Source organism: Primulina tabacum, chromosome 14, assembly GCF_025594145.1.
Source record: "Primulina tabacum isolate GXHZ01 chromosome 14, ASM2559414v2, whole genome shotgun sequence".
In the NCBI taxonomy this organism is placed as follows: domain Eukaryota; kingdom Viridiplantae; phylum Streptophyta; class Magnoliopsida; order Lamiales; family Gesneriaceae; genus Primulina; species Primulina tabacum.
The window spans coordinates 27,932,865-27,954,931 of record NC_134563.1 but is presented as its reverse complement, the minus strand read 5'-3'; the positions used below and the strand labels follow the sequence as shown (position 1 = coordinate 27,954,931).

At 35.5% G+C, this 22,067-nt stretch overlaps 1 protein-coding gene across 1 annotated transcript; it reads left to right on the top strand.

Annotated features, from left to right (window-relative positions):
- Window positions 1-9,442: 9,442 nt before the first annotated feature.
- Window positions 9,443-13,058, top strand: LOC142525263 (CDP-diacylglycerol--glycerol-3-phosphate 3-phosphatidyltransferase 1, chloroplastic/mitochondrial-like). Its single transcript, XM_075629494.1, has 7 exons — window positions 9,443-9,825; window positions 10,049-10,146; window positions 10,247-10,297; window positions 10,605-10,718; window positions 12,104-12,160; window positions 12,296-12,381; window positions 12,520-13,058. The coding sequence occupies exons 1-7, from the start codon at window positions 9,669-9,671 to the stop codon at window positions 12,638-12,640; spliced, it is 684 nt and encodes a 227-aa protein (XP_075485609.1). The 5' UTR covers window positions 9,443-9,668; the 3' UTR covers window positions 12,641-13,058.
- The last annotated feature ends 9,009 nt before the right edge of the window (window positions 13,059-22,067 follow it).

Below are 22,067 nucleotides of genomic sequence, written 5' to 3'. Positions count from 1 at the left end.
CATTTCTATTATAGACACTGATGTATAGACTTTCATAATCTTAATGAGACCATTAATGATGAAATACCGCATGTCATCGTCTTGTGCTGCAAGATGAGTTTTCATCATGATTTTGCAGTCGTCGAAGTCTTGTTTAAAGAACATGAGAATCTTGTTGTAAGATGCCATAGCTTTTGAAGTACATGTTTCATAACGAGATACCCGCTCTGATACTACTTGTTAGAATCGGTAGAGCGTTTTGACGGGGGTTGTTGAATAGACACTCCCAAATTGTTCTTTCTTCTGCTTCTGAAATATGTGCTTCAAACATTTTTAGGACTCAGAAGCTTGTCTTGATCTTTGAAAGTGTAGCGGACAACTTAAAACCGGGGAAACAATCCACAACACTTGGTGAAACTTAAAAACAATAGAAGGTAAAATAACACAAGGTTTGTTTCTGGAAGTTCGAGTGACAAAACTCTTCTACGTCTCCCCTTATTATGTTTCCAAAAAGTATCACTAAAAGATTTTGATTAGTACACACTTGTACAAACCCACTTCAGTAGGATTTATCCTTGCCTACTGAAACTCTTAGTATTACAACTTAACACTTAATGAATTTTGATTCTGGGAAAGATTTTTTTCACATATTTCGAAGACTTATGAAAGAGTGTGAAAAATGATAGCACAAATGATCTTCTGAAACTGATATGACATTATATCGTGTGCTAGTTTTTTTTTAGACTTTCAATATAATAAGCTATAAGGTGTTAGTGATTTTGCAATTCCACAAAAAATTTATATTTGTGAACACATCATTGAAGCCTTTTTATAAACAATCTTCAACTTCGAATGAGAATGACCTTTTTTTTGTTATAAGTACCTAAATTCAAGAACAGACTTGTTATTTGTTTTTGTATCCAAAATAGTAGTGAACAATAAATGATTTGTATGGCTCATTTAATGGCTTTAAATAAAATGTACTATTGTACAAAATAACTACAATAAATATGAATATCCTATGATAGATAGTACAAACAAAACATATCTCATTAGTGTAGTCTGATAGATTATCGTAAAATACTAATTTTCTGACTACTGCTTCTGATTCTGTATTACTTCAATTTCAGTTCGGCCTACTAGCATTTCTTCTTAAGGTGTGTTCTGATTTTTATTAAAGAGCTCAATATCAAAAAATATGGTTTTGATTTTTCTTAAGATGAATAATACTTCTGGTTTCCTTAAGCATAACATTACTATAATTAAAAGTATCCTTATCACTTACATTAAAGTTAATCAGATCATAATGCCTTACATATATATGGGTAGTATTATTGTCTCTTGATTTTTATTATTCGAAAATAAAAATTTTCACCATAGAGAGATTGTTACACATACGATATACAATAATACTTTTTAGCATGCGATATTTGTCATACTAAAAATTTTTTGGGTGAAAATCTAGAGATCATATTAAAATTAAAAACTTAAAAATGGTTTTTGCAATTAATTTTTGTACTATGGATGATATTATTTTTAAAAAATTCAAAAATAAAGACAAAGATTAAGAAATAATTTATTAGGATATGATAGTTGATACAAATTTATTAAAATAGTTTTATTATATTTTTTTAAAAATGAAAATGAAATATTTTTGTTGGGATAATAGGAACAAACATTCATTTGAAAAGTCTAAAAGACATAAAATCCTTAAAAATATTTAGAGAGATTATCTAAACTACAATGAAATCAGCCTTATATTTACTTAGTTTTTAAAATTAGTCTTCAATTATAAATATATCGATAGACACTTTTATATAAATAAAAAAATATATTAAATTGAACAAATATTATAATATGATTACAAGTCATTATAATAAAAGATGTAAAATTAAACTTGAATTCTCTATAAAAAATTTGGCGAGCATGTAAAATATGAGCTAAAAGCCTTCGTGTCTTAAGAAAAAATAATGAATGATGAAATAAATTTCAGATAATTATTTGTGGAAGAAATTGAACTATTGTTGTAAACAAAGTTACATGGAAAGAAAATATATTGGAACCACAAAAGAGTATAATATAATTTATTAGTTTTATGTAGATAATTTTATTTTTATAAAAATATTTTGATTTATCAAAATTGATTAATAGTACTTTTAGTTTTTCTAGTAGATTGAGCATTTGAATGTTCAAATTTCAATAATTAAAATTGGGATAAAATTCTTGAAACAAAATAAATGAATTTAATATTAATATAAAAAATTAAATATTTATAATGAAATTACTTAAATTGTTTAAAATAAGTTCATCCAAACACTTTTAACAACTTATTTATAAAATAAAACCTCACTGTTGTGAAAAAGTAAAAATTTATGGTAAAAAGTAAAAATCTCAAACTCTCAAAATTTACCAAACTACACACTTTATAATATTTTTCTCTCTACTCAATTGTGATTTTCTTCACAAATGAGAGATCTATTTATAGGAAATCTTTACAAATAATCCAAAAATAAAATACATCATTACCTACATCATCACACACTAATTTTCAATATTTACAACTCTTATTTTCAACATTCAAATATTCAACATTCAAATATTCAATACTCACATTTTAAATATATTTTTCAACACTCCCCCTTGTGATGATGATCATAATGATTGTCTTCATTACGTGTTTTTATACTGCCTCGTTAAAAACCTTACTAGGAAAAACCCATTGGGATAAAAACCATAGTAAGGGAAAAAGAGTGCAGTCACGTAAACTCCCCCTCATGTTGACACGAACAATTCTTCACAAATTTCGTAGATTGCGCATCCCAATATTATATATGTGCTTTCTGAATATTGACGTAGGAAGTGCCTTTGTGAAGAGATCTGATGAGTTTTCACTTGATTGAATGTGACGAACATCAATATATTTATTCTTCTCTAGCTCCTTAGTGAATGCGAAGAACTTAGGAGGAATATGTTTAGTTCTGTCGCTTTTTATGTATCCTTCTTTCATTTGAGCAACACATGCAGCATTATCTTCATATAGTATCACAGGCTTCTCATCAGATGATAATCCGCATGAAATTTGGATATGTTGGGTCATTGATTTTAACCACACACATTCACGACTTGCTTCATGTAGTGCAATAATCTCGGCATGATTTGATGAAGTTGTTACGAGCGTTTGTTTCTGAGAACGCCAAGATATTGCAGTGCCTCCACGAGTAAATACATATCCAGTTTGGGAACGTGCCTTGTGTGGATCAGATAAGTATCCAGCATCAGCATAACCAATTATACTTGGATTAGCATCTTTTGAATACAAAAGTCCCAAGTCTGTCGTTCTTCGTAGATAACGGAATATATGTTTAATTCCGTTCCAGTGTCTCTTTGTTGGATATGTGCTAAATCTTGCCAACAGATTCACGGCAAAAGATATATCAGGCCTTGTACAATTTGTAAGGTACATAAGGGCACCGATGGCACTTAGATATGGTACTTCTGGACCAAGAATATCTTCATCATCTTCACATGGACGGAATGGATCCTTTTCTATGTTTAATGATCTAACAACCATTGGAGTACTTAAAGGATTTGCTTTATCCATATTAAAACGTTTAAGGATCTTTTCTGTATAATTTGTCTGGTGAACAAACATTCCACATTCTTTTTGTTCAATTTGTAAACCCAGACAATACTTGGTTTTTCCAAGATCCTTCATTTCAAATTCTTCCTTCAAGTATGACACAACTTCTTGAATTTCTTTATTCGTTCCAATGATGTTTAAATCATCAACATATACAGCAATAATTACGCATCCGGATGTTGTTTTCTTAATGAAAACACAAGGGCATATTGAATTATTTACATATCCCTTTTTCATCAAGTGATCACTTAGTCGATTATACCACATTCGACCTGATTGCTTTAACCCATATAATGATCTTTGTAATTTCACAGAATAACATTCCCTGGGTTTTGAACTTTTTGCTTCAGGCATCTTAAATCCTTCAGGGATTTTCATATATATATTACTATCAAGTGATCCATATAAGTAAGCTGTAACAACATCCATAAGACGCATTTCTAAATTTTCAGATACCGCCAAGCTAATCAAATACCGAAACGTAATTGCATCCATCACAGGAGAATACGTTTCTTCATAATCAATTCCAGGCCTTTGAGAAAAACCTTGTGCAACAAGTCGAGCTTTATATCTTACTATTTCATTTTTCTCATTTCGCTTTCGAATAAAAACCCATTTGTATCCAACAGGTTTTACACCTTCAGGTGTAAGGACTATAGGTCCAAAAACATTACGTTTATTTAGCGAATTTAATTCAACCTGGATGGCATCTTTCCATTTTATCCAATCCTGCCGATTTTTACATTCACCAAAAGATTTTGGTTCATGATCTTCGTTATCATTTATGATGTCGATTGCCACATTATAAGAAAATATATCATCAATTTCATCTATATCTTTTCGGTTCCATATTTTTCCAGTATTAATATAATTGATAGAGATTTCATGATTCTCGTCAGTTTGTGGTTCTGACAGAACATTTTCATCATCATGTGTTTCTTCAGGAACACCATTCTCTATTTTGTGATCATCATGTGTTTCTTCAGAAACGTCATTCTTTATTTTGTGATCATCGTGTTTCTCTATGAATTTTCTTTTTCGAGGATTTTTATCCTTGGAACCGACTGGCCTTCCACGCTTCAGGCGTTTAATGACATCATGAGTATCTTCCATTTGTTTCTTTGGAATTTCAATTCGAGCAGGGGCATTTGCAGCATGTATATATGATTTAGTTACCCCTTTTGTGTCTGCAAATGCATCTGGTATTTGATTTGCTATTCTTTGCAAGTGTACAATTTGTTGTACATCTTTTTCACATTGTTTTGTTCTTGGATCCAGATGTAACAATGATGATACATACCATGTAATTTCTTTTTCGGTATGTTTCTGTTCTCCCCCTAACATTGGGAAGATTTCCTCATTAAAATGACAATCAGCAAAACGTGCTGTGAACACGTCGCCTGTCTGAGGTTCAAGATATCGAATGATTGATGGACTATCATAACCGATATAAATTCCAACCTTTCTTTGAGGTCCCATTTTCTTTCGTTGCGGTGGTGCAATAGGCACATACACCATACATCCAAAAATTCTCAGATGAGAAATGTCTGGTTCTTTACCAAATGCAAGCTGCAATGGGGAGTATTTATGATATGCACTTGGTCTGATGCGAATTAATGAAGCATCGTGTAAAATTGCATGTCCCCATATAGAAATAGGGAGCTTTGTTTTCATTATCATTGGTCTAGCAATCATTTGCAGACGTTTAATCAATGATTCAGCCAATCCATTCTGTGTATGTACATGAGCAACAGGATGCTCAACAATGATTCCCATAGACATACAATAATCATTGAAAGTTTGGGAAGTAAATTCACCAGCATTATCAAGTCTAATTTTCTTGATTGTATAATCGGGAAATTGATTCCTCAATTTTATTATTTGAGCAAGTAATCTTGCAAATGCAACATTTCGAGTTGATAATAAACATACATGTGACCATCTGCTGGAGGCATCAATCAATACCATAAAGTATCTGAATGGTCCACATGGTGGATGGATTGGTCCACAAATATCACCCTGAATACGTTCAAGAAACATTGGTGATACAGTTTGGATTTTGACTGGTGATGGTCTTATAATAAGTTTTCCAAGAGAACATGCTTTACATTGAAACTTATTATTCTGAAAGATCTTCTGGTCTTTCAGTGGATGACCATGTGTATTTTCTATAATTCTTCGCATCATTGTTGAACCAGGATGTCCCAATCGATCATGCCAATTGGTTAATATCGAAGAATTATCAACTACCATGTTTGATTCAATGGGACTTATATGTGTATAATGCAATCCAGTAGGGAGCATTGGTAGTTTTTCAATCACATATTTCTTTCCTGATTTATATGTGATAAGACACATATATTTCTCATTCCCTTTATTCATTGTTTGAGTATCATACCCATGGGAATATATATCATTAAAACTCAACAAATTTCTTTTCGATTGTGGTGAATATAAAGCATCATTGATCAAAAATTTTGTACCATTAGGTAACAAAAATTGTGCTTTACCACATCCTTTAATCAAGTCTACAGGACCTGATATTGTATTCACCGTTGTTTTTGTTGGTTTTAGTTCCAAGAAATATCTTTTATCTCGGAGGATAGTGTGCGTTGTACCACTATCGGGTATGCAAACTTCAGCTTTGCTCATAGCATTTTCCATATTTGAACTTCAAAAAAATATGCAATGAAATAAATTACTTGCAATATATATTTAAATATAACACAAATCATAATTATACAATAAAACATTATTCTATGAAAAATAGATTATTGTACATTTATATTCTACCATTATATTGTTCATTTTCAGAGAAATCGTTGAGAAAATCTGCAGCATCAATATTGTTCATTTCTATCCCACCAACATATTGATCATTTCCAGAGAAATCATTCATAAAATCACCAGCATCAAAATGAGTTGAATCACTCAAACGGTCACTACGTTCAGTGAAGTTGGTCTCCTTTTCTTTCCCCTTTAATGATTCTTTATAAAGTTTACAAAGGTGCTCAGGGGCTCGACAAACTTTGGACCAATGTCCTGGAGTACCACATCTGTAACAAGAACTTTCATATCTTTTTGAGTGCTTCTCATTAACACTTGTATTCTCATGATGCCTTTTCTGTGGATGGTTTGGGACGTTCTTTTGAGATGAGTTATAAAAATAACTATCTCGATTATTTTCAAAACCACGGCCTTGACCACGACCACGGCCAATTCCACGTCCACGTCCACGTCCACGACCTCGACCTCGACCTCGACCAAAACCTTGTCTTTGAATTTGATTTTGGTTTCCAGGTTTAAATTCATTTTTACTTACAGCATTTACTTCTGGAAATGCTGTTGATCCAGTGGGTCGGGACTGATGATTTCTCATTAATAGCTCGTTGTTTTTTTCCGCCACAAGAAGACAGGCGATGAGTTCAGAATATCTCGCGAATCCACGTACTCTATATTGTTGCTGTAGAGTAATATTTGATGCATGAAACGTGGAAAATGTTTTTTCAAGCATCTCAGATTCTGTGACCTCATGTCCACAAAATTTTAATTGCGAGATTATTCTATACATCGCCGAATTGTAATCACTGACTTTTTTAAAGTCTTGGAATCTCAATGTATTCCATTCATCCCGGGCGGTCGGAAGTATAACTTCTCTTATATGTTCGAATCTTTCTTTTAATCCCTTCCACAAAGCCATGGGATTTTTTTCAGTCAGATATTCACATTTCAATCCATCGTCGAGATGTCGACGCAAAAATATCATGGCTCTTGCCTTTTCTTGTGACGTGCATATGCCATTTTCTTTAATGGTCTCGCTTAGACCCAATGACTCAAGATGCATTTCTACATCTAGAGTCCATGGCATATAATTCTTTCTCGTGATGTCGAGCGCAACAAATTCGAGCTTTGTTAAATTTGACATGGTGGTACTAAAAAATTACGATGCATTTTATTAGTTAATAATTATTGCAATACAAAGTAACGGATAAACAACAAGTACAAGTATTTGTAAAAATAAAGAAAACACACGAGGAGGATATTCTCCGATAAATAAAAGACTCGTGAGTATGATAACCAAAATAATTAAAAATAACCTTGAGAAAGCCATCTTCTTTTTTCTTCGAAAAATTTGATGATGAATAATTTTTAGAGAAGAAGAGAAAGTTGGAGTGATGGAATGTGTTTGTGAGATCATATTTATAGGGCAAAAAATAGCCGTTGTTTACCATTTATGACCGTTGGGGTACAAAAAAAATAAAGGTATGTATTTGTATAATTTTATGATAATAATATGATATATATGATATTAGACATGTTTAAATAATTATGTATATCATATCATAATATTATAATGAGTGTCATAATTTATTTTGTTTAAAAACCTTATAGGCTTTTATACTTGTCGTATCCCTTACCGGGAGTGTGGGATGTCGTCTTAACATCCTCCCAGGATTTATAACAAGTTTATGAAAAATTTATTTTTATTATTTCTAATAATAACATTATATTGTATATTAAATAAATACACAATAAATAAATAACAGTAAAATAAATATAATTATTTTTGTTACCTTTTTCTTCTGTTTGGAGCTTGGAAAAGTATGTAGGACTTTTAGAGCTTCGTACTGATAACGTGTTGTGAAAAAGTAAAAATTTATGGTAAAAAGTAAAAATCTCAAACTCTCAAAATTTACCAAACTACACACTTTATAATATTTTTATCTCTACTCAATTGTGATTTTCTTCACAAATGAGAGATCTATTTATAGGAAATCTTTACAAATAATCCAAAAATAAAATACATCATTACCTACATCATCACACACTAATTTTCAATATTTACAACTCTTATTTTCAACATTCAAATATTCAACATTCAAATATTCAATACTCACATTTTAAATATATTTTTCAACACTCACAACTTATAAGCTCCAAAAACAACTTATAAGATACAAGAGCTAATGAGATATATTAATTTTAAATAAGTTTAGTCAAATATTCTCTAAATATTTTTCAAAAAGTCAAATTTTTGTCATTTATTAGATCAATAAATTTTGATTAAATTATTTTTGAAAACATGTTTAATATATATATATATATATATATATATAATTTTAATTAAAATATATAGTAATAATAATAGCAATTTACGGACATTTAATATGCAAAAAATTCACGACCACACTCTTTTAAAAAATCGAAAAACATAATATTATATATAAAAAAATATATTTTATTTAATATGATAGAAATGAATGATAATTAAATATATAAAAGTAACAAAAAAAACTAAAAAACACAACTGAACTTAAATAAAATGATATACTTAATGTGAAAACTTAAAATAATTTATATTTTCAATTGATATAAAATTTGAATATTAAACTTTTTTTTTAAAAAACTTCACATTTAATTATGATTGCAAATATTTAATGCCGTGGTTGAATATATTAATATTAATAAAAGAAATTTATAATAATTTTTTGAAGAATGTTTTTAAAAATGAGAAAATTTATTATTTATATATATATTTTTATATATATATAGAGATGTGTGTGTGTGTGTGTTTCTTCCCTTTTTCTCGTAGTTCTCCGGACCAAACAGAATCAGAAAAAGGGGCATAACTATAGGCATTGTTTATGCTCCATCTCCAGCTGTGCTAACATAAGCCTTCTGCTAAATTAAGCTGCCTGTGCGCAGTTAACTCCCCTACCACGACCATGCCAGGGGCCCTCAAACTGACGAATTTTATTCCTATTCACGCGCACAAGCCCTACAAATTCTTCTCATTCTCCTCTCCCACCGCCGCGGCTACCACTACCGCCAGCGCTGGTATCCCCGAATCCATCGTCCGCCAAAACTATTCTCCGCCTTTTGGTTCAGCACGCTCCGATGCATACACCCTGCGCAACGTAGAATCACCCCGAATATTTTCCACAGAAAAGAGCGCCACCATCTCGCCGGAGGCTTTCGTGGCGATAAATCTTGCTCAGTCAGCTCCGATACGAATAAGACAAGGAAAGACGGTCATTTCGATGCTCAAATGGATGCCACTGTCAATGGAAAGATCGGGTACCAATACTACGAATCTGACTTGCAAAACCATCGAGATAATCCGTCATCTCAGCTGTCAAAATTGCTCACGTTGCCTACGATATTAACCATTGGACGCGTAGCTGCCGTGCCACTTCTCGTGTGCAGTAAGCGCATTTCTATGATCGCCAGTTATGTTTTTTTTGTGTGCAACGGATTGAGCATTAGAGCAATTGGCAGGCGCTAAACATTTATTTACCCGTACTTTGATTTAATTTTCTTTGCACGGTCTTCATGTTTTCCATGGCGTTGAACTTGAAGTATCATGTATTATATGTCGATCTAATATATACAGTTCGGAATTGACGAAGGTAATTGTACTTTTACTAGCCTTTTACGTCGAGAGCTGGTGGGGACCAACTGCTACAACTGCTATTTTCCTTGTTGCTGCAGTTACAGATTGGCTTGATGGATATCTTGCTCGAAAGGTGTAATTTTTTCTTCTCCTTGTTTGTTGAAATAAATAGGTGAGGTTTCTCTGTGTTTCATTATTTTGTGAACTCACATTGTTGAATTTTGATGGAACAGATGAAATTGGGAACCCCCTTTGGTGCATTTTTGGACCCAGTGGCTGATAAGGTAAACTAGTGGCATACTTTATGTATTTTCTTCAGGATAACTGTTATTGAATTTTTTTAAAGATGATATCGAAGTTATTGTTCTATCATGCAGTAAAATACTATCAGTTTCACACTGTTTAAAAGAGGCCTAAAATTTGAATTGTTGTGGTACTACTTACTTACTAAAGTGTTCATGCTTTTAGAAATAGTAGGCTGAGAATTCATCTGAAGAATGAACTGATGCTTGATTTTCAATGAGTTCCTAACATAGTGTAGGTTTTCTAAGAGGAACTTATGTGGTGTTTTTTTTCCTTTAATGGATGCAGCTTATGATTGCTGCCACCTTGATCTTGTTGTGTACAAGACCTCATGGGACTGGTATGTTTGGACAAGCACAATGGCTGGTTACTGTGCCTGCAGTTGCTATAATTTGTAGAGAGGTTAGAGTCCATGCGCTTGTTTATTACATAACCATTGATGTTGAAGTTATCATTCTGTATCTTTTTACTGGATAGAATAGTTTTTATGAGGTAAAATTGCAGTACTTAAAAATTATGTTTGCTTTCATCTGTACCGTGTTAGTTGGTAGAGGCTATTATTGCATATTTGTAACCCAATAATTTGTTTAGATCATATTAACTCATTTAGTTGTCCATAAATTAAATGATAAAAGTAATGTGAAAATATATTTATTGGAAAAGAGGCAAGAGCATATTTTATGAGGCATAAGGTCAGATAAATTCATAGTTATCATATCTACACCTCATAAGATCTTTCATGTATGCCCAGACAGATGCTCCCTTAGTTTTAACTTTTTAACAGGAGTAACTGGACTAGCAAAACTTTACGTTATCCAACAAGTGTTGCTTGATTTTTTTTCTTGAATCTGTTTGATGTGGACTATTATCGAGTACAATTACAGCCCCTTCAATGATAACATAAGGGATCTTGATTGAGAAGTGCATAATCAATTGGATACAGCGTAGTTCTAATAATTTTCTGTAGGTTCTGAAGTTTTTTCCTAGTATTGCTTTGTATCATCTGTGCCTTACTGGATTAGTTTCTTCTATAATAAGTAAAGACTTGGAGCTTTAATAATGTTTAACTAATGGAATGAAATAGAATGTGGTTTATACATGGAGCAGTCATGACTCAAATTTCGGCAAAAACTGGAGTAAGGTTGACTAAGTGGAATATAAACTTAGAATTTTCAAAATAATGTTTGAATCAACTGTCATTAACTGTTGTGGGCTGAGTTCTAACATATTTTTGGTAGTTATTAAAATTTTAATGTACCTTGGTGGTTAACCAATTGAAAAACGCCATTTGTTGGTTTCAGTGGCTTGTGATCGTGGAACTTACCAACACAAGTCTTTCATAACTTACTGACATGGTAGAGACTTCTTTCCAACCTTGCATCCTCATAGGCAATGAAAAACATCCTCGTTCAGTTGTTTTCGATAATTTTTTCCCTCGGCATTTCTGCAAAAAGTGTTTGTCAGGGACCGTGTGATGCGCGTGTGTTTGGAGTAGGTTCTATGAATGGATTCCAGCACAATATTTGAATGTTTAATAAATGTCTTTTTGGTTGCAATTGTTGTTTGCATTGTAGAACCACTCATTCCTCTCTTAAGACATCCTTCTCACTGAGGTGTTACCTTACTTATGTTACAACTTGGAAATCATGCTGCTTTGGTTGAGGTGTGCTACTTTTAGAACTGCAACTTCTCAGCATGATATATGCTTTTAATTGCTCCATGCTTATGTTTTGTTTGTTTGATACATGCATTATACGTGGTGGCTAACAAAAAGTGTCTGCTTATAGATAACCATGTCTGCAGTTAGGGAATGGGCTGCTTCTCAGGACAGAAAGCTTCTCGAGGTTTTTATCTCAACCATGCATCACTTATAATTATGGTTATACTAGTTGATTGAATAATTTAGAATTCACATTTCTGATTCACAAAAATCCCCCCCCCCCTCCTTTCCTCTCTTTTTCTGTGTCTCGCTCTCTCAGGCCGTGGCGGTTAATAACTTGGGAAAATGGAAAACCGCCATACAGATGAGTGCATTGACCATCCTTTTGGCTAGCGGAGGCGGCAGGTTTTACTCTCATCATTTATTTGATGCTATTCATGATATTTTTTGTTCATGATTATGAAAATTATGAAAACTATTCTTAATGGAATTGTTTGATCTTTCTCTGATGCATTCTACTGTCCTCTCTGTCAATCTCTGCAGTTTTGTAGGGGCTGGAACTCTCGTTTCTTCTGGTATTGTGTTGCTTTACATATCTGCATGGCTTTCCGTATGGTCATTGTTTGTGTATGTCAGAAAGATATGGAAGGTGCTGCTGAGATAGTTACACCAACTACCCAATATAGTTCAGTACTCGACTGATTATGGCTGAGAATTGATGGTATAATGTCTTACATTTGCAAGAACGTGAATGATGAAGTGATCTGTGCTCTATAAACGACTGATATTGGATGATATATTGCCGCTTCTCATCTAATCATTTGCATCATTCTTCGACTAGTAGAATGCGGCTGGTTAATCCACTTCTTATGCCCTTGCGCTGTCATAGTTGCAACTTCTTGTCTTGTTTATTGAATGATTACCTTGATATGACTAGAATATTGACGGCTCTGAACTGCTATTTGTAGTATATTAGGTCAATTTATTGTACATTTGATAACAGGCTAGTATGAGTCGTTTGGTTAGTTGATTTTAAGCTGCTTGAAAGAGAAATGACAAAATAATGCACATCTTACACATTAGATTAATCTATTGTTACGTATTAATTCTAGGGGTGGATTAGGAACGATGATGGGTCGGGTTTATCAGAATACGAGAGACCTATACACAGACAGTATCGAACCATAAGGCTTGCATATAATTTTATTCACAATATTTTTTTATATCTTTATTTTGTATCTAGTACATTTATAATTGATAATAATAATAATAATAATAATAAAAAAGATAATAAGGCAGCATTCATCGTCTGACACGAGTATTCCTATGTGGTAGAATATCTTCTCGTCGAATATGGTGGAATATGTTGATAAATTTCTTGAATTTGAATATTTACCTATAATAAATAATATATAAATTTGTATAAAATTTATTAAATAATTTGATCTAATATATTATCATCAAGTAAGACTACATTTTTTTTCTAAATATTTGCATAATTCTACGCCTACAACCAGCAATGAACATGTATGGATGGCTCCAAATTTAATGAGTGGGGTCATATAAGGCGTTATCCAATCCAAACCTATTCAGGTAAAAAAAAAAAAATCAACACATGCAGGGGAAAAAAAGTGAAGTTCAAAATATTCATCAACCATAATGGTCCTATCGTCGGTCAATATTGGGCAAAGCTTCTTCCAAAAAATTGAAATAGCATTTGACAAACTTTTTTTGAAATCTAGGTTATCTATATTATGTTATACTTGTGGAATCTAATTGTTACATGAGAGAAGATGTAAAGTTCTTGTAGTTCTCTGTTCATTTAAGCATTAATTAACTAAAGCAATTAAGTAATTTAAATAATTTTCATGCATGTGGTTTACGTGGACTGATTTTATATACATTACAAATCCAACCCCCTTAAATAAAATTTTGTCCTCGAAATGAAGACCTACCGTTGAATAATTCAGGGTAGCGGCTCCTCATCTCTGACTCAGTCTCCCAAGTAGCTTCTGTAACGTCCCGAGACCGAGGCGTCGGTGACATCCGGCATTGTTAATCAAATAACAATAAGGCTCGTAGCAAATAGCCAAATACCATTCTATTTCATAAAATTTCATTGTCTTTACATGAAAGTAAAAATACTGAGGTTGCGGAAGCGAAAAAGTACAAACATTACTAAGAAAGACAAAGGAACACTAATGGGCTTGAACATCCAAAACTTGAATTCCTTCCTTCTAATTCTTTGTTAGCCCCAGAACTGCTCCTGCTCCTTATGTTCTACATGTTCTTCTCATTCTCAGCTGGAGAGGGACATAAGGGGGGTGAGTATTTTGGGAAACACTCAGCAAGCGAGGTTGATCGAATACCAGAAAAGATTTGATACATAATACTTTTAAAACATTCTTCTTTTTACGTAGCATAGTATATCAGAGTTGAATGAAAAAAATCCGAGCTTCAGAGTTGGATGAACAGAAATCAGAACTTCGAATCAGAACATTTCAGAACATAATTTATCAGACAACAGATTATAATGATCACGGGATATCCTTGATCTTGGCCTCCCTCTGGGGCCTTCTCCTGTAAATGGGCTCCATCTGGGGCCTTTTCTCGCATCCGGACTCTCTCTGGGGCCTTTTCCTATAGACATGCTTCCTCTAGTGCCTTTTCTCTCACAGACTTTCCCGATGCATTATTATTAGATCCATACTTATAACTTATCATTCATAGATAGATTCGTTCGAACAGAGCGACACCAAGACAGAACGAAGCGGAGGGCATGAACGAACAACAGACGGAACAAAACGATTTTGAAGTAACTTAGAATTTCGAAATCATCACTTATACACAACATGCAGTAAACGATCGAATTTTAAAACATACATAACTTTAAAACATATAAACCCATTTACCTGATAGATTGTTCCAAAAATCTTGGAATGAACAAATTGGAGTTTGACACTAAAAAACCAGCCACCTTACAAAAATGTTTGCGCCTAATTGAACCGTTGGATCGGTCTGAATTTTGGATATGTTGCTCCAAACACGTGTAGGTATATTCTGAACAGTGGAGATCGGATTTGGGCGTGCAAAACAATGAGAAAAACTTTCTGAAATTGGACATAATTTTTGGTACTCGAAAATTGCAACTTTTGGAGAAAACTTTTGATATTGTTTTTGGTGTGATTTCACTCATTCATTTGTCACTATTTATAGGCACCAATATGACTTTAAGTTTTCCCCCTCCATGCCAAAGGTTGCATGATTTATGACATGTAATCACCAATGTATATTTAGGTCTTCCCCCTTCATGCCAAATGTTGCATGGTTTATGGACTTAAATGTCACCAATGTGACTTTAGGCCTTCCCCTTCCATGCCAGAGGTTGCATGTAATTTTATTCTCCAATGTGACTTTAGGCCTCCCCCTCCATGCCAAAGCTTGCATGTAATTTTATTCTCCTCCATGACATAATTCATCTTCAATGCAAAACTAAAATCAACTTGGTACTTTGTCTCTTTGTAATGCAAAATTTTGGGTCTTCACATCCTTCCTTCCTTGTTTAAAGTTTCGTCCTTGAAATCTTGAATTAGCTTGGTCTTTGAAAAGGTAGGGATAAAGGGTGTGCATCTTATCTTCTAGCTCCCATGTTGATTCCCGTTCAGTATAGTTTGACCATTGTATTTTCAACCGTGGCCTATACAAGTTCCGGTCCGGTGATAGCTTTCTCCTCGATTTCTCCCAATACAGCGGGGATCTATATTTTCAACCGTAGAGCGCTTCATAAGGGGCCATTTCTATGCTATTGTGGTAGCTGTTATTGTAAGCGAACTCTATTAGGGGTAGATGCTCACTCCGATTTCCTTTGAAATCTAGAGCACACGCCCTTAGAATATTGTCCAAGGTTTGGATCGTCCTTTCAATTAGGCCGTCTGTTTGTGGGTAATAGGACGTGCTGAGGGTGACTTTAGTTCCCATGGCTTCTTGGAAACTTTTCCAAAATCGGGACACAAATCTTGGATCCTTATCGGATAGTATACTTGCTGGAACTCCGTGTAATCTTACTATGTTGTCTATGTACAGGTTGGCTAGTTTATCTAGGTTGTAGTTCATTCGCACCGGTAAAAAGTGTGCCGATTTGGTTAGCCGGTCGATGATAACCCAGATCCCATCATGGCTTTGTCTTGACTTTGTTAATCCTACCACAAAGTCCATGGAAATGTTCTCCCACTTCTATTTTGGGATTTCTAGTGGTTGTAGGAGTCTTCCGGGTCAGTTGATATTTGGCTTTGACCTGTTGACAAATTTGGCATTTAGCGACAAAGTCAGCTACGTCCTTCTTCATTCCATTCTATCAGTAATTCTGTTTCAAGTCTCGATACATTTTGGTGCTCCCGGGGTGAATTGAGAACTTTGACTTGTGTGCCTCAGACATTACTTCTCGTCTTATCTCATCGAGGTCTGGTACACACAAACATCCTTTCATCCACATGATGCCTTTCTCATCAGTTTGGAATTCTTGAGTTTTTCCTTCTTGAAGTTGTTCTTTAATTTTTGCTATGGAAGGGTCGTGATTTTGAGTGAATAAGTATTTGAGGCTTTGATGATCGGTGAATATCTCACATTTAGCACCATATAGATAATGTCTCCATATTTTTAGTGTGAATACGATGGCTGATAACTCAAGATCATGAGTTGGGTAATTTTGCTCATAAGGTTTTATTTGCCTTGATGCATATGCAATTACCTGACCTTCCTGCATAAGTACACACCCTAATCCTCCTTTGATACATCACTATATATGGTGAAGTTCTTGCCATCTTCAAGAAGTACTAGCACTGGTGTAGATGCAAGTTGTTTTTAAGAATATGAAAACTCTTCTCGCTTCTTCGCTCCAAATGAATCTAGAGTTTTTCTGTGTGAGTTTGGTGAGGGGTATGGCTATTGAAGAAAATCCTTCAACGAATTTCCTATAATATCCAGCTAACCCAGAAAGCTTCAAATCTCAGCTACTGATTTTGGTCGATGCCAATCCACAATTGCCTCTACTTTCTTGGGGTCCACTAAAACACCTAGTTCAGATATTATGTGTCCCAAGAAGGCGACACTTGTTAGCCAAAATTCACATTTCTTAAATTTGGAATACAATTATTTTTCTCTGAGTGTCTCTAGAGTGAGGCGAAGATGTTCCTCATGATCTTTCTTACTTTGTGAGTATACAAGAATGTCGTCTATGAATATGACCACGAACCTATTGAGGTATGGTTTGAAGACTCTATTCATGAGGTCCATGAATTCTGCAAGAGCATTGGTCAGTCCAAACGGCATTACCGTAAACTCGTAATGGTCGTATCTCGTCCTGAAGGCTGTTTTAGGAATATCTTCTGCTTTGACCTTCAGTTGATTACCTCGCTGATCATTGGCTAGGTAAATTTTTTCACCACTTTTCATGGCTTTCCAAGTTTGTGATGCCGACAGAAGAGATTTTTTCTCTTTAGATCTACCATTGTTTGGAGTCTGCAGTTTGACACTCTTCTTCTAGCAATCCACCAAAGCATGATTCTTAGCCAACCAATCCATTCCTAGGATTGTGTCGAACTCGGCCATATTTAGTTTAATCAGTTCCTGCCTTGAAGATTTGATTACCGATACAAATTTTTGCAGTTTCAATGTACTTTATAGGTTTCAATCGTTTTGCTAGCAGGCGTTGCTACTCTTAATGGTTCACTAAGAGTTTCTTCTTCTAGTTTCAGTTTATTAGCAAATTTTTTGGATAAAAATGATTGGGTAGCACCACAATCAAACAACACACAAGCATGCATTTTATTGATCAGAATGGTTGGCGAAGACCCTGGCATTGGGATTGTTCTCCCTCGGCTTGTGATTTTTTGCGTTTGGTTTAACCCCTTTCTCCTTGTTCTCTGGACAGTTAGCAATCCGATGGCCTAACTTCCCACACTTGAAACAAGCACCAGTGTTCCTATAGCATTCTCCTAAGTGTCTCATGTTGCAGTTTGGACAAGGCCTGAATTCCTTGTTGTAAGGGGTTGGGAAGGCTCCTTTTGACGGTCCAATTGTCTGGTTGGGTCTTTTAAAATCATGTCCTCTAGGGGATGACTGACCAGAAAAGGGTCGTTTGTGCTTACCTCTTCCTCTCTGCGCTTGTTGTCAGTCTCAGCGCTCATGGCAGCTCCCATTAAGTCAGCAAAATTTGTGGGTTTGAATACAGCTAAGGCTGACTGTATTCGAATGTTTAGCCCTTTCTTGAAATGATGCATATTTAGGGCCTCATCTGCCATTATAGTTGGAACGTACATTCCGAGGTCATTGAACTTTGAGGTGTACTCAATCACCGTCATGTCTGAAGTTTGTTTAAAGTTTTCAAATCCACTCAGATTTTGCAAACGGAATTTCGTCGGATAATACTGCTTTAGGAATTCCATTCTAAATTTCTGCCATGTAATTGGCCCATCCTCGGCCATAGCTGGCGAAATAGTCTCCCACCATTTGCGTACTCTTTCCTCAAGAAATTGTATCACCACTTCTACCTTGAGTTCTTCGGGCACTTCCAGCAGATGAAGTTGGCTTTCTACAATTTTGAGCCAGTTGTGGCCAACTTCCAGGTCGGGATTCCTATCATAGGTTGGGACTCGGTTTCTTCGGAGGGATTCATATTGGAACTTAATACCACGTGGATGGGGTTCTGGTGGTTGCTGGATGGCATTGTTGGCGTTTGGGTTCAGAATCCCTTGTAGCGTCGCGACCACAATGGTGGCAATTGCCATCATTGTTGGGTGCAATAATTGTCCCTGCTTGGGAGAGTGATCGAATCGTGATGCTTGAGCTGTTGTGCGGTTTAAAAGATTTGAGTTGCACCATTACCACCAGCTATAGCTTTTGGTAAAGCGGCAAGCGCTCGGTCCTACAATTGGTAACAGAGCCAAGGTCACGGGTTTGATTCTCATTTATTGCAAGGAATTAAATTATTGGGAGAGAGATTGTTGGGTGCAATAATTGTCCCTGCTTGGTAGAGCGATCGAATCGTGGTACTTGAGCTGTTGTGCGGTTTACAAGATTTGAGTTGCACCATTACCACCAGCTATAACTTTTGGTAAAGCGGCAAGCGCTCGGTCCTACAATCATGTCTCCTTGACTAAGGTTAACTCCGGGTGGTGGTGGAGGTAGGTTCTCTTCATCATCCTGATTGGCTCTTCGTGGGTTACGATTGTTTCTTGGTGGTCTTCCTGCCATTTCCTAGAGAAATCGAATGAAAAGATTTAGAATCAAAGTAAAGGCAAAAATCAACATTGGACAAATAATTGGGTCGAACAAAATCTTTCGCTGGATTTTTCCCAAGTGAAAAGAAGTGGTAGTTTCGCATAGATTGAAAGAAGTGACAAGATTGAGTTTCAAGATTTTATGCGGAAGAATAAGCAATCCAACTATGGAGACATCTTGAATTTGAGGAATTAAAAAAACGGAGATGACTATGATGTATCAGAATAATTTGGATAGAAAAGTATGAGCATTTGCCAAATTTTGCTTATCAAACTCCCAGCCGGATTATGAACCTGGCGGCTCTGATACTACTTAAATGTCACGCGCCGAGACCGAGGCGTTGGTGACATCCGGCATTGTTAATCAATAACAATAAGCCTCGTAGCAAATAGCCAAATACCAGTCTATTTCATAAAATTCCATTGTTTTTACATGAAAGGAAAAATAGAGAGGTTGCGGAAGTGAAAAGTACACACATTACTAAGAAAGACAAAGGAACACTAATGGGCTTGAACATCCAGAACATGAATTACTTCCTTCTAATTCTTTATCAGCCCCAGAACTGCTCCTGCTCATTATGTTCTACATGTTCTTCATTCTCACATGGAGATGGACGTTAGGGGGGGCGAGTGTTTTGGGAAACACTTAGCCAAGCGGGGCCGATCGAATACCAGAAAACATTTGATACATAATATTTTTAAAACATTCTTCTATTTACGTAGCATAGTATATCAGAGTTGAATGAACAGAAGTCAAACATTGAAAAAATCAGAGCTTCAGAGTTGGATGAACAGAAATCAGACTTATAACAAATCAGAACATCGAATCAGAACATTTCAAAACAGAACTAGTAACGCCCTAGATTCGACGACTATCCTCACTGTATCAAGACGAGTCTTTCCAGCGTGCTTATGTCCTCACTCACACGCACCATCGGAAACTTCCCAGGGGGTAACCCATCCCAAAATTATCCTAAGTCAAGCACGCTTAACTTTGGAGTTCTCACTCACACGCACCCTTGGGAACTTCTCAGGTGGTTACCTATTCCAAAATTGCCCCAAGACAAGCACACTTAAGTTTGGAGTTCTTATGTGATGAGCTACCGAAAAGAAGATGCACCGTCTTGATATGAGTAGTACATATCAAATCTTTTAAGCCTTCTTCAACTGTACAGTCCATTACATTGAACAGTCTCGGAATCCCTCTCATTCCGGTGTGGGATCGGTTCATTCATGTTCCCTCCACCTAGAAGCCTGCCAGGAGCCGCTCATTGTCCGTGCAACCTCATGGCACCGACGATCACCCCCCGCCCTCTTCAGCCTCGGGCCTCACATGCCCACCAGCTTCCGCTTGGTTCGTCCCCGAACCACACCGTACTAAGAGAGGTCAGCTCTGACACCAACTGTAACGCCCTAGATTCGACGACTGTCCTCACTGTACCAAGACGAGTCTTTCCAGCGTGCTTATATCCTCACTCACACGCACCCTCAGAAACTTCACATGGGGTCACCCATCCCAAATTACCCTAAGTCAAGCAAACTTAACTTTAGAGTTCTTATGTTATGAGCTACCGAAAAGAAGGTGCATCTTCTTTTCGGTAGCTCATCAAATAAGAAATCCAAAGTTAAGCGTTTTTGACTTGGAGAAATTTTGGTATGGTTGACCTCCTGGGAAGTTTCCCAGGGTGCATGTGAGTGAGGACATAAGCATGCTGGAAAGACACGTCTTGATACAGTGAGGACAATCGTCAAATCCGGGGCGTTGCAGAACTTATCAGACAAATAGATTATAACGATCATGGGCTATCCTTGATCTTGGGCTCCCTCTGAGGCCTTCTCATTTTGAAGTAACTTAGAATTTAGAAATCATCACTTATACACAACATGCAGTAGACGATCGAATTTTAAAACATACATAACTTTAAAACATATAAATCTACTTACCTGAAAGATTGTTCCAAAAATCTTGGAATGAACAAGTTGGAGTTTGACACTTGAAAAACCAGTCACCTTGCAAAAATGTTTGCACCTAATTGAATCGTTGGATCGGTCTGAATTTTGGCTCCATGAAAAGTGTTGGTATATTCTGAATGGTGGAGATTGGATTTTGACATGTAAAACAATGAGCAAAACTTTTTGAAATTGGATAGGATCTTTGATACTAAAAAATTAAAACTTTTGGAGAAAGCTTTTGATATTGTTTTTGGTGTGATTTCACTCATTCATTTACCATTATTTATAGGCACCAATATGAATTTAAGTATTCTCTCTCCATGCCAAAGGTTGCATGATTTATGACATGTGATCACCAATGTGTCTTTAGGTCTTCCCCCTCCATGCCAAAGGTTGCATGGTTTATGGAATTAAATTTCACCAATGTAACTTTAGGTCTTCCCCCTCCATGCCAAAGGTTGCATGTAATTTTATTCTCTTCCATGACATAATTCATCTTCAATGCAAAACTAAAATCATCTTGGTACTTTGTCTCTTTGTAATGCAAAATTTTGGGTCCTCACAGCTTCTTCCTCGGAGTGATTCAACCACTTGACCTTGACCATTTTATCACCTTGTTCCGCAGCCTTCTCTAATCTCTGCCCAAGATTTGAGTAGGCATCTCCTCATAGGACATGTTTGGTGTAAGTTGCAGTGGCTCGAAGTTCAGTACATGTGAAGGGTTCGACATGTACTTGCGGAGCATCAATACATGAAAGAAATTGTGAACTCCTGCGAGATTAGGTGGCAACGCCACTCGATATGCTAATGCTCCCACACTTTCGAGTATGTCGAATGGTCCGATGATCTTGGACTGAGTTT

Bases quoted from the DNA above. Each gene is read 5' to 3' on its own strand.
- LOC142525263 (XM_075629494.1), top strand. From the start codon at position 9,669: ATGGATGCCACTGTCAATGGAAAGATCGGGTACCAATACTACGAATCT. The intron at 10,298-10,604 runs GTAAACTAGTGG...TAATGGATGCAG, and splicing joins TGGACCCAGTGGCTGATAAG to CTTATGATTGCTGCCACCTT. The intron at 10,719-12,103 runs GTTAGAGTCCAT...GTCTGCTTATAG, and splicing joins TTGCTATAATTTGTAGAGAG to ATAACCATGTCTGCAGTTAG.